Consider the following 16,974-nt stretch of genomic DNA (forward strand, 5'->3'; position numbering starts at 1 on the left):
TCATCTCCTTTTATTAGAAAATAAAATTATTTAACTCACTTTCACTTAATTCCCCCCACTCCCGCTTCTGTTCTTTTCGTCTTCTTCTCTCTTTCCTGCCCACCCCACTTTGTCTGCCTCTCTCTCTCTTTTCTCTTCAAAGGTTACGGTCCCCTGTTATTTCCTCTCCATGTCTCCACTGCCAACATTTTGATGACAGGAACATGTCAAGGGGGTGGGGTGAGGGGGTGGGTAGGATCGCTGCAAGTGATGAATCACAAAGTCTCTCACTTTTTCATTCTTTTTTTTTTAAACTTTAATTATTAGTTTTTATTACACAAGTAATACATATTCATTGTAGAAAAATTAGAAAACACAGAAAAGCGAAAAGAAAAAATAATCACCCATAATCCCACTACCCATAAATAACTACTATTAACATTTTAGTGTATGTCCTTCTAGCTTTTTATGCATATATATCAATATATATACATACATAGATATATTTATATATATTTTCTTTTTTTTACAAATATTGTGTCATACTATACACACTGTTTTAGAATATGTTTTCAATTTAATATATATTGTGAACATTATTATTTATTCCCTGAAAAAATTATACAGTTACTACATGCTCATTGTGAAAAAGTCAGAAATTACAGATATGCAAAAAAAAAATATATAGTTGCTCCAGATCTCACCTCCCAGAGATAAATGCTGTTAACATTTTAGCAAATATCTTTCCAGACTCTTTAATGCACATATATATGTAAGTACATTTTTTAAATGGGATGATGCTATAGATATTCTTCTCTGTTTTCATTTAACAGTATAATTCCATAAATATATGTATGGTGCTTAATTGGTGTACAGTATTCCACTGATAGGATATACCATATTTAATCAATCTTATTTTGTGGGTTTATTTACAATTTTTCCCATTCTTCCAAATAAGTATTCTTTCTTGCATTTTTTTTTGAATAATAAATGACTACATCTTCGGTCATTGTTTTCTGAACTTTTTCAGGATAATTTCCCTACAGTGGAATTACTTGGTATAGGTGAAAAATATATTGTCTAATTATTTTCCAGAAAGGTGGAATCAGTTTACATACATGTTGCTCTATAACAGGATGTTCACTTCCAGATTTCCTTGCTATCCCTGGAAACATTCATTCTTTATATTCCTGCCTTTCTGATGCATTAAAAAAGAGTATATCATAATAGCTTACATTTTTGATTACTAGTCTATTCAAATATTTTCATATTATTAGTGCATTATTTTAATTTATGGTACATTGCCAGTTTGTATGCTTGGCTCAATTTTCTACTGGAAAGTTTGATTCTTTTTGAGTCATAAAATGTCATTTATTCATGCATTCATTATTCACTCATTCCATAAATATGTTTTCACTATTTGCTTTTGTGTTTAGCACTGTGCTGAGGATATAAGAATAAGCAAAATAGACATGGTTGCTGCCTTCTGGAACTTCAGTTTAGTGGGGACAGACAATTAAACAAGCAATAATGAAAAAAGTATAATAAGGAAAAGAAAAAAATGGGAACACTTGGCTGGGGAGGGAGTTGTAGATCATGAAAACTTGCCAAAGGTAGTGGAATTTAAGCTCTTGATATCTATTAGACATCTGTACTCTTTGTTGCATATATTTAAAATTTTGCTTTCTCTTAATCTGATTTTTTTTTTACTTTATAGGAATTTTGCATTTTTAATTGGTCAAACCCATCCATCTTTTCCTTTGGTGTTTCTTGCTTCATTATAATGCTTAGAAAAGCTCCCCTCCTACCACCCCACATACACTAAAATTACATCATATTCATCAATACTGCCAGTTTATGTGCTTTAATATTTAAATATTTACTTCACTTAGAATTTATTTTGATGACAGTTTTCAGGTATGGATCTAATATATCTCTCAACAAATGGCAAGCCATTTCTCCCAGTATGATGTACTTAAAAACCAACCTTTTCTCATAGATTTGAAATGACATCTTTGTAATGTACTCAGTTCTTTTATGTTCTAGGGTTTATAACTTGGCTTATATTTAATATTAATGGTTTATTCTGGACCATTTCTCATTCTTTCTGTAGTTACCTGAAAGTTGAGCATTCTGCATTTGGTGATGTTCTAGAACACAAAGAAATGGTAGACATTGCTAAGGTATGTGTGTAGGTGGGTGAGAAGTTATTATGGATGGATATCCTTAATTCTTTCAATTTTGAGACTTCCAGAGGCTGAAATCCCACATGGGATCATTGTTAATCTGGCCAATTTGCTGGCTGTCTAAAATTAATTAGGTGCTTTTATGGTCTGTATAAAGCTTAGATTCCAGTAGGTGGCAGTATTGCCAAACAGTAAGTATCCAAACTTGCAGGCGCACTGAGGAACAAAATGATCTGGCAGGATTTTAGAATTCCCCCAAGAGCTTTCATTAGAGGAGGCATCGGGGCTGTGCTACTTTTAAAGTCTTCTTGTACACTTGAACAATGGCACAATCAGAAGTGTGCACTGAATCTGCTCCTAGACGCATGCAAGAAACAGGAGTGGACTGATTTTTAAAAGTGGCGCCTACTGCGGGCCCTTCTTCACACACCTCAACCAAAAGTGCCTTTGGGCCCAGCCAATGACTGATTCAAAGCCTGAAAATGTGGTTTTAAACAACGTGATTGTGGTGGGAATCAAGTGATTTTTATTTTCTTTGTATTTGGTGGTATTTTTTCAGATTTCCCACAAAGAACATGCATTGTCTGTAATCTAAAAGAAAAAAACAGAAAACCAACACAGGGTATTAAAAATAGGGTGGTGAAATGGGTGGTTGTATGCCAGAGAAACTTTATATCCTTTTTTGTTTCAAGCATATGTGCACATGAAACAAAATGAGTTCAATGGGCTCTCCTTATCCCTAGAGATCAGCTCAGTGTTATTGCTAATCTGAAAGCAAATTACCAGCAGGAAACAGTCAGTTATCTCATGGAACTACACCTGAGAAAGTCCTTTGGTAGGTAACAGGGGAGTGGGGTCAGCTCCTAACAAGATGCACTGCATTCCTAATAGGGGATGGTGATTACCCATTGCAACTCTGAGCCAGGGTAGGTTATAGGGACTCTGAGCACTAAATTTAATTTTAGGACCTGCTATAGTGAAAGAAGATCTATAAATCTTGGAGTATGTCCACAGGAACTACAAAACTGATCCAAGGCTGGGAAACAGGCACTATGAATAAAAGATAAGGTGGCTGAATTTATTTATCTTAGATATGGAAAGCCTAGCTGGGGAATTAGACAAATCCCCATCTCCATGAATAGCGACTATAGCCCTCCCCAGACATGGAGGTGAGACCTGAATTTATTAACAGTCTTCAGTTGTACAAAGGACAATTGCACGGAAGGTGTTACTTTCACACTGAGACTAAGGCGAGAGTGAGCACAAATTCACCAAGCAGAAGTGATTTAGGTCAGGCATTTAGAAGAAGGTGCTGAACACCAAGACTGGGCTTATCTGTTAATAACTGTACATGGATTAGTAGGAACTAGATTGAAGCTAACGGTTCAATATGGTAGAAGGTGGGAGAGGGAAGAGATGGCAGAAGAGCATGCCAGAGTAGGTTCCTTCGTAATTTCTAAAACAATGGACCTGAAGTGAATTAAACTTCAGAAGGTGAAAAAGAGCCACATTCAGGAAAGGGGGGAATCAAACCAGATGTGTGAAAATTGGGGCTTGCAGACCATGTAAATTTGGGAGTGGTTACCTGTTTTGCAAAGGAGCAGTCACCCTAGGAGTCTTTCAATAGCATATTCTGACAACTGTTTTATAAGTATTTGATTTAGAAAATTGTGATTTTTCTTGTATAACTTTCAAGGGTATGTCTTGACATGAAGCTAGTCATACTTGTAACCATGTATCAGTTGCCAAGTCATTGGAACACATCTCTGGACTCCAAGAATAAGGCCAATAGCCAGCTGGTGTGATCTAAATAGAGATGTGCGTAGTCTTTTGAGATCTCTTCCAACTCTTCAATCCTTTCACTTTCAATCAAAAAAACTAGAAGACAATTCCAAGGATAATTTCCACAACAGCAGATACTAGGTTGAACTATATGCAGTTGCCATTTTAGGTCAAAAACAGTCAAATATCAGCAATTTCATATAATTCAACCTAATATGATAATTATTCCAGTAGTTTGTCTCTACCTCTCTCCTTCTTCACTGAAGCTACTAAAAACTTGGGTATATTTAGTTTTTTAGGTCAAAATGTTGGTAGATATATAAATGCCTGTGCACATAAATGCTGAGAAATTATAGGGTTGGTATTAAATTCGTGTCTTGGATAAACCATGGATAGCTCATCCTTTTATTGTGCTGGATTCTGGGCCTCTTGTCTGACCTTAGGAATTTTAAGACTATGGTAAACAAGAAAAGAAGTTCAAAGGCTTGATCTTTCAACCCATGGGAAATTCTGTCTGGGAAATGGGCCAAAGGAAGAACAAGGGAAAATATAACAAAATCTGTACCATGTTACAAGTTTAGTGGAGGAAGAGCACAACAAAGCTGTGAGCAGAAAAACAAAGCATGTGGCTTCCTTCTTTCTAGAATAGAGTATTGCTTATTGTGTCCTGCTTGTAAGTTTCTAAGCATAAGACAAGACACCAAGTACATGTTGGAAAAGTCTTATCTGCATAGTTATCTAAAATGAGACAAGCTTAGCTTAACTAAAAAGATTTTATTAACAATGTAAAATGTTAAGTATTTTTACGATCTGAGCTAAATCCAGCATGCCCTATAAGATTTAACACTATGCTGATATGCAGACATCATGCTTCAATTTCAATTAGAACAAAATGTGATAATATTCAATTTTACATTGGAGGGTAATTGTATATGTTACTACACCATTTCCTAACTGGATTACTTCATTCTCCAAGAAGCTGAAAAAGACACCATTGGATCGAAAGGAAATTAGTTGCCCATATGCACTGTATGAAAGTATCAGGATTATCGTGTATTTACAAAATTTAAATACTTTTCATATATGGTTTTTGTTACATTGTAAATTAAGACATTTTTCTGTTGAAGCTTAGTCTGACAGAATGGAAGACTAAACATAAATGAGTGCAGAGAAAGCAATAGGTTGAGGTGGTATATATTTGATTATAATATTATTTCTAATATTGGTTGGATTTTGAACAGTTTTGCAGTTTTAAATAGATTTCTATGTTTAAAGACTCTCATATGTGATCAGTTGTTTACATAGATCAGCAAGAGCTACAGATATACTATTATACGTGAAATAATTTTTCTCTGTATAATACACTTAAAAATTCTTTAAATAATTTAAAAATCATAATTCTTGCATCTGTCATGGTGTGGCTTGGAGCAGACATGTGCAATGTCAGCTTTAAAAATCCTTTTAAAAACAGACTGCTTTTTGAATCTGTTTTTTTTTTTTTTCCTTGACAGCAGCTGCTTTCAAATGTAAAATCATTTAAAAGGACAGCGAGAGGTGGATAAAAGTAATAAGGAAGCTTAGAAAATATAGTCAAAAGCCAATGACTGTGGTTCAGCTGTCTGGAGGTCCTCAGGTTCAGTGATATTTTCAGGTCTTCCCAGTGGTGGCTTCCGGGAGGAACTGCCTAGCTTGAGACGAGACAGCACAGCCCAAAGAACCTTCTCTTCCGTCTTCTAACCAGGGGGTAGGGAGTTAGATTTAGAAGGCTGCTGTCATCTGTGATGGGATAGAATGTACAGGCTGAATGAGGTACAGACAAAACAACTGTTTTTTAAGGATTGGCCTTAAAAATCCACCGTCCTCCAAATCCAGGTTTCCCAACTTCAGCATCATTGACTTTTTGGACCAGATCATCCTTTATTGTTGGGGGCTGTCCTGAGCATTGTAGGATATCCAGCGATATCTCTGGCCTCTACTCACTAGATGCCAGCAGCACTTCCCTACCAATTGTGGCAACTGCAAATGTCCCCAGATACAGCCACGTGCTCCTGGGGTGGGGGCGAAAGTGAAGCAAATGGCCACAGTTGAGAACCACTGCTTAGAGTTAAACTGCCTAGAGGCAGTTTTTCACCTGGGCAATGTATCCTTCTGAGAAAGAGCCTGTGCTTTGGAATAAAATTGGCTTATTTTCTATAGTTTACTGCTTACTAGTCCTGTGACTTTGAACATGTCGCTTAAGCTCATTAAGCTTCATTTTCCCTATATGTAAAATACAGTTGAATAATACTTACCCTAGGTGAGAGCTAAATGAAATAATCTATTAAAACATTTAGCTTGGTTGATGACCTTGGTGCCTAGCATAGAGAAGAGACATTATTAATAATAATATAGCTATGATTAACTATTTTTCCTTTACATAGGACCTTGTTTTACCTCAGTTCACTCATTTTATGCCTCAGGAAGAGGTTTCAAATATTTCTTGTTGAGAGTTTCCCTAGCACTTTTTACAGCCAGGCATCTGAATACAAAGGCTTTTGGAGAAGGTTATCAGCTGTTAAATTCACCAGTTCTGGCCTGAAATTTTTAGTACAATGACAAGTAGAGAAACAAAGAAACAAACCTGTAAATCAAATCCAGTTTAATGAGTTGGATTTTGGGGAAATAGTGCAATTCAACAGAGAGAGTGCGTAGAAACAGCCTGTTGGAGTGGAACTGGCCAGTATGAGTCCCAGAGGCTGGAGAAGGACCACAAGGAAATAGCCTGTAAATTGTCAACTAGGGAAGTGCTAGGATATGGTCAGAATGGAATTAGGGACAACAAAATGGCTGGTTGGCTCTGGGAAACATTTTTAAAAACTTATTTGGCTGTATTGAGTCTTCGTTGTTGCATGCCGGGTCTTCGCTGCACCACACAGGATCTTTGTTGCGGCACATGGACTGGCTAGTTGTGGCGTGTGGGCTTAGTTCCTCCATGGCAGTGGGATCCTAGTTCCCTGACCAGGGATTGAACCCACGTCTTCTGCATTGCAAGGTGAATTCTTAACCACTGAACCAACAGGGTAGGCCCTCTGGAACTTTTTTAAACCTAAGCTTTGTCAGGACCACTTACACTGCTCTCCAAGAACAAAGCTAAGATGTTCCCCTCCTATCCCCATGCTAATCTTGAAGAGGCAGGGCCCTGGGAAAGAGCTCAGAATTGGGAGTGAGATGAAGAGATGGATATAGTGAAGAATGTGCCCCAGTTGAATAAAACTGGCTTGTAGATGACAGTTGGTTTTCTTGATAACTCAGCCTGGTGTGCTGCAGTCTATGGGGTCGCAAAGAGTTGGACATGACTGAGTGATTGAACAAAAACAAGAAGACACTCAGGAAACTGTCAGGAACAAAAATGAGTCCTGGCTTCCTGGTCCTCTTACATAAATTGTCATCCAAGTGCCCTGGCTTTTCTCTCCCCAGCCCCCAAGGCTCCCATGTGTCATGCTTGTTTGTAAATTAGCATCACCCACCGAGCTGACAGTGTTCCTTGGAATGCTGCACTATGTTACACATTTAGATGGAACTCGGGTAGCAAGTTGGAGGCAGGAAAGAAGACAGGCGTCCCAGCTGGGCACATCAGATTAATTAAACACAGCCTTCTCCGCACAATCTCCACAGATTACAGTCCTCTCTTAAAACCCACACTCTGCTAATGTGGAGAAAAACAGGACTTTCTTTGTCTTTTTTCAGAGTGAAAAATAATTCACTATAATCTGGATGTCAACATTTTGAGACTAAAAATGGGACATCTCTTTTTTTAAAAACAGTTAAACTTGCCCCAAATAGTTTAAGACGCTGAAAGCAATGTCAAATCCTATATATAAGCCTAATTTCTCAGCAGAATCTCTCAGAGATGAATCATGATATATCTGGAGCAGAAAGAAATGATAACCATATTCTCTCATCATTTTTAGGGCTCTCACTTCTTTAGCCACCAAATGATCAGTGAACTTAACCTAATCGGATATGGCAAAGATACAGCAGACCCTGAAGGTTTCGGTATCTCTTTGAATGCTGACCACGCTTCCTGAAACTCAAGTTCAACTGAAAGTCAACACTTCCTTGGAATAGATGCACCAAAACTATGAAGATACTGATAGGAAAGGAAAGTTTTATTTTTATTTCTTTGAGACTTCAGAGATCTATTTTCTGAATTCCCATTTATTTCCTGAATTTCCTATATGTTTGCCTTTCTCCAAACATTTAAGAGATTTGGGAGTGATCTCACTGGTATTTATATATTATAAAATGCAATTCTTGATATACATCATTCCCATTACATAGGGAAATGTCTACACACATTGGTATGTTGTATTTACAAAGAAAGTGTGCATGCGTGTGCTGTGGCATGTGTGTGCTATGGTGGTGTATTTGCTTTCATTTCCTCTTTTTTATGTATTAAAAGCACACAGCTATTATACACAGGGATTATGAGATTTGTATCAAGACTGACCTTTGTATCTGTGCATTCATTACAGTGAATCAAAAAACCTCTGTGCTACTGAAATTCTCCTCATTCACCCTTCTTTTCATATATATATATATATATATATATATATAAAACATTCACTTGTGAGTGCTCTATATACACACACACACACACATACTGATATAGCATACACAAGTGAATAGGATGTGCTAGAATTGATGAGGAAGTGCTCAGATGTTAAACAAAGGACCAGCTACCTAAAGGATGACTGCTGGTTTGGGGTATCTTTGTTGAGCATTTGTGACACCTTTGCATAGCCCAGAGCTTGTCTGATCATCACCTAGGGCTGAGGTGACACCAAAGCTTAAAAAATTCTTGGCAGAAATTCAGAGCAGCTTTCTACACTGTGGGAAGCTGACACCTGCAAGTAAATGCTGAAATTCACCGAGCAGTAAGTCTGCCTGGAATGGTTTGAAATGAATTCAATGCCAAGGAAAGATGTCTTTCCACATTGACTGAAATCCTGACTTCGAAGTGAGGGGCTGTCAAAAGAATGTGAGCAAAATGGGTGTTTCCCCATTTATTCTAAACTTTCTGGGCTAATCCATCTGAACTTGGGAAATCTTTTATTTTTATTGCTAATGTTTGAGACTTTTATGGTGTCTTTTTTCCAAAGTGCATACTCTCAAAGAACTATAACCTAGGACAGTTTTAAATTTGAAAATAAAAAGTGAGAAAGGGAAGAGGAAGGAGGAAAGCACAGCAGAAAGTGAAAGAAAAGGAGAGTAGGGTATTCAGTCATCAGTAAATTCAAAATCCAGTCATTTGATGTTTAATTTTTGGGTGCTATTAGAGCCAGGAACACTGAAGTCCCCTATAAGGTACAATAACACCATTTTAAATTGCTTTTGCCAGTAAAAGATTTTTTGCATAAATGATGTGTTAGAAACAGAGGGCATGAAAATGAGGTTTGCAAATAATAAACAGGTTTGAGTTTAAAGCTATGTTCTCTAAGTCAAGAGGAGTGCTTATGATGAAACTGCAGTTGGAAACTTCTATTCTAGAAAAAAAAAAAAGAGATCTTCATCTAATTCCAGGGTTCCCAAACATGGGCAGCATCAGTTTCATCTGAGGGCTTGTTAAAGCACAGATTGCCGGCCCCACCTCCAGAGTTTCTGAGTCAGTAGGTCTGGGGTGGGGCCAGACAATCTGCATTTCTTACAAGTTCCCATACCTGCTGATACTTCTGGTCCTGAGACCACACTTTGAGAACCACTGAATTAATCAAAGGCCTATAAACTGCAAGTCTCTATGTCAGGTGCTGAGGGCAACACCAGATGGGTCCTAAGAGAAAGGTGACCCTTGGCCTCAGGGATCTTGGTTTGAGTAACTAGGAGGCTTCATTAGAAATGCCACTGAAGAGATACAAATAGAATGCTGTGAGAATTCTCAGAGGGAAATTACTCCCATCTGTAAAGAGAACATTTGTGGAAGATTCCCGGGGCCTTGGTGTTCATGCTAGGGCAAAAGGGATGGGGAGAACTTGGACATTTGGTGAAGCAGGGGGCAGGCGTTCTGGATGAAGAGAGCAGTGTGAACAAAGATGTGGAGGTCAAGGGAGCCTGAACTGGGTCTAAGTAAACAGTCCAGTCCAGCTGGAATGAAAGGCATATGAAGAAGGGTTAGTGTAAAACAAAACTACTGAGAATTCCCTGAATAAGGCCATATACCTTCTCTCGCCTCCCTGACTTCACATATGCCATCTCCTTCTATCCAGAAAAGTCTTTTCTGATTGCTCTGTGCCTCTACCTTCATGCCTGCATTCATTCTATAAACAATTGCTATAGCCCTTGGGCTTCCCTGATAGCTCAGTTGGTAAAGAACCCACCTGCGGTGTGGAAGACCTGGGTTCGAAACCTGGGTTGGGAAGATCCCCTGGAGAAGGGAAAGGCTACCCACTCCAGTATTCTTGGGCTTCCCTTGTGGCTCAGCTGGTAAAGAATTTGCCTGCAATGCAGAAGACCTGGGTTCAGTCCCTGGGTTGGAAAGATACCCTGGAGAAGGGAAAAGCTACCCACTCCAGTATCCTGGTCTGGAGAATTCCATGGACTGTCCATGGTGTTGCAAAGAGTCGGACATGACTGAGTGACTTTCACTTTCACCTTCATAGCCCTTGGAACGTTGTCTGTTTCCAACCCTGTGCATCCACAATTCTATAAGCAACTCTTTATGAGACAATAAATTTACCCTTGCTGTTCAACTCTTCATCACTCACTCACTCCTCAACCCTCCTTAACTAAGCTCTGTGCCTGCCCCCAATTCCAAGAAAGCTGATTCTGGCCACCTCACCAATGACTCCTTTGTTGCTAAATCCTATGGGTAATTTCAGTTCTTATTTAGCTGAATTGCCCCACACTATGAGCCATTTTTTCCTTGCAACGTTCTTATTCCAGTATGCTGAGCTTCATATCAATTTTTTATAAACTCTTCTTTTTTTCCCTCTAACCTTAAATTTTGGTATTTCAGAGCTCTTCTCTGTATACTCTCTGGGGGTGGTCTCAAGTATTTTCAGGGCTTCAGTTACCTACATGCTGCTTGTGTTAACACCTGAATTTCCTGCCCTTCCAGCTCCCATGTCTCACACCAACAGAAGGCATGTACATCCACCACAAGCTCTGAGCACTGGTCTTGGAGTGTCCCCACAATCAGAACTCCATCTGTCCTGGGCTCTATCTCTGCTGGTACCGCTCTGTTCTACCTTAGTGATGGGTACCATCATTCACTCTGCTTTCCAAATCTGAACTCAGTTTTCATCATTGATTCTGCTTTGCTAACATATTTCAGCCAACTGGCCATATCCTCTTCTCCAAGCCCCTGGCTTTAGGTCAGATCGTAAGCATTTCTTACCTGGCTTATCATACTTGCCTACTAACTGAACCCTTCCAGTAACCAGGATAAAGCCCAAACATCTTAATATGAAATAGAGTGGTCTTAATAACATAGCCCCCCTACCTCTCTAGTCTCTCTCTGAAGGCTCTTTTCTAACCACTTTCCCAATTAATGAAGTGCTTGTAGTTCATCAAAATCCCCTGCTCTGTCATCTTCCCAGATGCCTTCACACATTTAGAATTTTCTGCCTAGACTGTCTTCTTTCCATCTCTTTCTTTGGCTAATTCTGGTCTATCATAAAAAATCTCAGCTCACACACTTTGCAAAAAGCAATTCTCAATTACTCCCATCTCTTCCACCCCAATTTGTAACTAAAATCTGACTAGGTGAGAATCCAATTTGCCCTTGTAGCATCCTTTACTAACTATTATGGCACTGTTGCATCTAAACACTTTTTTTTTTTTGGTCTTTCCAATAGTGTGTGTGTTTCCAGAATTCACGTGCCATGCCCTGAGGGCTCTATCACAATCTCTGCAAGGGATGGCTATGTCATTTGAAAAAGCTTCCCAGGTGATTCTCATTCCCATTCTGTCCTGTTGAGATGGAGAGCCTCTAGGGCAGTGGTGCCCAATCTTTTTGGCACCAGGGACCAGTTCGTGGAAGACACTTTTTCCACAGCCTAGGGTGGAATAGTTTCAGGAAGATTCAAGAGCATTACATCTATTGCACACTTTGTTTCTATTATTATTACATCAGCTCCACCTCAAATCACCAGGCATTAGATCCCAGAGGTTAGGGGCCCCTGCTTTAGGGATAGAGAGATCCCCAGCACCTGGCACATCACGGGTGACCATCACATGTTGGATGATGGTGGGGACAAAGAATGCTGAGGTGATAAATCTATTTTTTCTTCGACAATGTGTAGACACTTAAAATTTGTGAGTAGAGGCTCAACATAATTAGAGTAATGTACTAAGAAACTGATGTATGATCAGTGATGAGTGGATTAGATTGGAGGAGAGAGAGAGGGGCATAGCATACGTCACACTGAATCCTGGGCAAAATGTTGTACAGATTGCAAAGAATCTGGGATAACTGGTAAAACTGCCCAGAGTGATATTCAGTTTGAAGCACAGAAAGTCTTTAAATGAGGCCCTGGGAAAGGGCCAACAAGGTCATCTCTAGGCTAGCAGGTGGCATAACAGCTCAATGTCCTTCAGCCCCATGCCAGAGAACTCAACCGTGGCTAGGTGGGTTCCAGTTATGCATATTCACGCCGGAGTGGAGCAGGGCTGTAGAGAATGGGGGAACTGTTCCTGGACCTGGTTTAGTCTGGAGCAGGACTGTCCACAGGTGGTGCAATGGTAAAGAAACTGCCTGGCAATGTAGAAGACACAAGAGATGCTGGTTTGATCCCTGGGTTGGGAGGATCCCTTGGATAGAAAATGGTGACCTGCTATAGTATATGCCTGGAAAATTTCACAGACAGGAGAGTCTGGCAGGCTACAGCCCACGGGGTCACAAAGAGTCGGACATGATTGAGGGACTGAGTGCATGCAGGCATGTGCGTTCAAGTGCGCACACACACACACACACACGGCTGCTGGAGAGGACCCATTCTAGAACAGCTGCAAGTCCTGACTGATCCACTCGAGACGGACTCGAATGCGTGGCACCACCAACCGAATTTTAGGCAAAAGTGAATGTGCTGACAACGCCGCACAGGATTCGTGAAGTCAGAATTTTGGAAAAGGTGAAACTGTCTTTCAGGCTTAATTTACTTCTGCGATGCTTTGTTTGATTACAGCCTGCACTTAGAAGATGCTTGTCCTTCACTTTCCCGTCTCCTTTTAGCCTTTGTCAGTAACCTTGTGGGCTCTCCACAGGTGGTTCCATTTGTAATCCATTTGACACAGCAAGACTCTCATAATTAATGAAGCTCCCTACAGAACTGCCAGTGACCCAGAATGTAGGACAGGAGAGGCGCTGAAGCAGAGGAAAGGACAGCGGGTTGAGAGCCAGGAAACGGGGAGGCTGCGAGGAGCTGGGGCAGAGCAAGGCAGGCTCCCTCTTCTTCTGCACACATTTGTCTCCAGTCTTAAACAAAATATGGGAAGGTAAAGGCCCCATCTCAAATGAAGGCATAATCATTAACCATTACAATTCCTGCTCTTGGCCACTTTTGCTTGTCACTGAAAGTCAATTTATAGCATATTGTTGTTAAATCAAGTTTTGATTGTGGTGGGAAGGAGAGATGATAGGATTAAATCTTGAAATGTTAAAATCAACAGGAAGAGTTTCTAAGTTGAGGGACAGGATAGAGTCTGGAAGGGCTTCCCTGGTGGCTCAAATGATAAAGAATCTGCCTGCAAGGCAGGAGACCTGGGTTCCATCCCTGGGTCAGGAAAATCGGAGAAGGTAATGGCTACCTACTCCAGTATTCTGCCTGGAGAATCCCATGGACAGAGCAGCCTGGCGGGTTATGGTCCATGGGGTTGCAAAGAGTTGGACACACCTGAGCAGCTAACACACACACACACACACACACACACACACACACACACACACACACACACGGAGTTTGGAGAGCAGGGCAATCAAAGAAGTTCCAGGGTGGGTCCCCACATACTTGCCTAGCGGGATTTCTACATGGTCAGGATTTGAGTAGGGAAACGGGGCAGTATCTTATTCCTTTTTCTCTCTGCTTCAAACACACATGTAAATGGAATAAAAAGAGAAAAGACACAGGCAGAAGGAAAACAGATGGCTTTCTATAATGCTTTTCATCCAGTTAGAATTATGTTGTGAAAATAAGGTCCTACAGAAAAGAACTGGAATACATTTTTCCACATGTCATCCCACACCACTTTCTGCTTAGATGAGACCTGGATAATAAAAAGATTGTCTGAACAGAGTTCCAGGAAGATAATGGGACAGCCCCTGTGCTCTACCTTGGTGTATGCAGTCAGAGCGAGGAATCTGGCTGATTTGCTCATTAAAATGGTGCCCTATGCCTCTGCTAAAGCATGTTCCCAGAGTGACTCCCAGATACCTTCTCTCCTTCCTTTAGGCCTTCTCAGACCCCTGGTGGAGACTCACATCCCTGCTTCTCCACTGTTCACTCCCAGTGTGGTCAGTCAAGTCCTGCTCTCTGCAATTCCATGAACTGTAGCCCACCAGGTTCCTCTGTCCTTGGAATTCTCCAGGCAAGAATACTGGAGTGGGTAGCCATTCCCTTCTCCAGGGGATCTTCCCGACCCAGGGATCGAACATGGGTCTCCTGCACTGCAGGCACAGTCTTTACCATCTGAACCACTGATCTCTGTTCTGGGTGTGTTTAATGAGCCCTCCATCATACTGTAAGGACCGATTAAACATGCCCAGAATAGAGATGCATCTTCATGTGCTAAGGGTTCCCTTTTCTCCCCCAAATGAAGTAACCTTAATTTCCCATAAGACTTCACTGAATTTTAAAAATTATTTTAGTACATGTATGACTGAGTCCCTTCACTGTTCACCTGAAACTACCACAACACTGTCAATTGGCTATACTCCAAATCAAAATTAAAAGTTTAAAGTTGGGAAAAAATTATTTTAAAATCATACAGCATTACTCCCTCCTGAAGAAGACCTTCTATCTCCTAGCTTTTTCCTTTTCATGTCCCAAATGGATTTAGGATTCAAGTCCTGGGTGTCCCTTGTTCAGATTTTTTTTTCCTTTTCGCTGATAATATCAATCATTCACTACTATTATTATGTTTTTAAAATTGTAGTTATTTTTTCTGCTTATAAAAGTAATAAAGTTATAGAAAAGATTTCTATTATATTATACTTTTATGATTATAAAAATGTCCTAAATAAATAAAATATCTGTTCTTCCAATAATGCCTAAAGCAAAAACTTTTGGATGAACTTTTATTAATTGTAGGAGGAATGTTTCAGATATAGGTTACATGGAATCCATGAAATTCAGCCTGGGGGGGGCCTTGGGTTGTCATCTTTCTAAGCAAGTACAAGAGGAGGCCCATGTGCTCTTGGTGGGGGTACTTGTCTACATATTAAGAAGCTGAGGATATTAAGAAGCTCAGAGTTGAGCCCCAAATCCAGTCTCTGGGATCAATATTCTGGAGAGCAGTTTCAAGGTCAACTTTTCATGGGCTCAAGGTCAACTTTTCATGGGCTCAAGGTCAACTTTTCATGGACGTTACACACAGTGGCTTCAGAGTGAACAGAAGCAGGGATTCTATTTGATGATGATTTGGAGTTTTCCTGAGCTAGGTTGGTGGGCCAGCTGGTAAATAAAAATAATAATAATAACAATATACTGCACTGGTTGAGCACTTCCTCTCTGTAAGTTAGTAGCAGGCATGCGATCTGCGTTTTTTCATTGAATCTTCACAACAACTCTCTGAAGTAGGTCACCTGATCTCTTTTTCATGGATGAGGAAACGTACATGTTCAGAAGGGAAACAACTTCTTCCAGGAAAATGGCAGAGCCAGCATGGTAACCCAAGGCTAGCTGTAACCATGCTGACCTCTAGCAGCAAACTTGCATGCTGTGTCCACAGGGCCCTCGTCACCACCATGAGTTGGAGTAAAACACCACTTCCTGAAAACCCTACAAGGCCTCTCAAACATAACCCACAGCCCAAGGCAGTAAGCCTGGGTCAGCAGGCCCTTCGGGGGTCCTTGCAGCTACCTGATGCACCGCATCTCCTGCCTCTTATTTTCCAACACCCGCCCCCCCTCCCCTGCAGCTCGGGTCACACCACATTTTTCTGTGTTCTCACCTCCACCTCTCCACCTTCTGCCACACGGCTCCCTGAGCCAAGCTGCGCTCCAGCTCTGCCGCCAAATCCTCTCCCTCCTCGCTCAGAGGCAACCTGCCCTCCCTCCTGCTGAGGCTGTGCTCAGCGAGAACAGGAGGGGGATCTTTCCTTCTCCTACAAACTCTTTCCCCACCCTGCATGTACCACTCTCTGAAGCGGATGCTTCACTTAAGACTGCTCTTGGCCACATGTCTTAGTGAAAGTGGTTAAGACTAACCCTTTGTACCTATCTTCAGACTTTGGGGCTGCAAAGTTGGGTGCAGGTTGAACAAACATTTACTGTTTGTGCCGGCTGTTACTCTACTGTGTTCCAAGCATTTCTCTAGGTACTGAAGACAAAACAGTTAATGGAAGCATACAGAGACCCTTCCCTCACAGAACTTACATCCTAGTGAATATCCCCTTTCCCTCTCTGTGTTAGAGTGTATACTCCCATAGGATAGTTCTAGAGACATGCTGCCTGGGATCACATCCCAGACTTCCTACTTATAGTCTGTTTGGCCTTGGCCAAGTTAGCTGGCCTGTGTCTCAATTTCCTGTAAATTGGGAAACGTGAATAGCATTTCCCTCAAAGGTGTTATTAGAATTAAAGAAGTTAATACAGTTAATACATCTAAGGTATTTAGACTAGTCGCTGTGACACTGTAATTTATATATATTTGATCTTTGACCTATTCCTGGCATAGAGCTACTAAAACTCTTGGAATGTCCTTAGAGAGCCATAAAGATGTCTTTTGTTAGGTTAATAATGTGATTTGGGGAAAACACCTGCTAGGAGAACCAACTCTGTGATTGGAGGATTACTACTACTACTAAGTTGCTTCAGTCGTGTCCAACTCTGTGC

At 40.6% G+C, this 16,974-nt stretch overlaps 1 protein-coding gene across 1 annotated transcript in view; it reads right to left on the reverse strand.

The window, feature by feature from the left end:
* Positions 1–5,631: 5,631 nt before the first annotated feature.
* Positions 5,632–16,974, reverse strand: part of RGS7BP (regulator of G protein signaling 7 binding protein) — a 106,844-nt gene continuing 95,501 nt past the window's right edge. The window contains exon 6 of the mRNA XM_052659154.1: positions 5,632–5,723. Coding sequence (XP_052515114.1) covers positions 5,632–5,723 — 92 coding nt within the window. The remainder of the gene's footprint in view (positions 5,724–16,974) is intronic.

This window comes from Budorcas taxicolor, chromosome 20 (genome assembly GCF_023091745.1).
Source record: "Budorcas taxicolor isolate Tak-1 chromosome 20, Takin1.1, whole genome shotgun sequence".
Classification (NCBI taxonomy): domain Eukaryota; kingdom Metazoa; phylum Chordata; class Mammalia; order Artiodactyla; family Bovidae; genus Budorcas; species Budorcas taxicolor.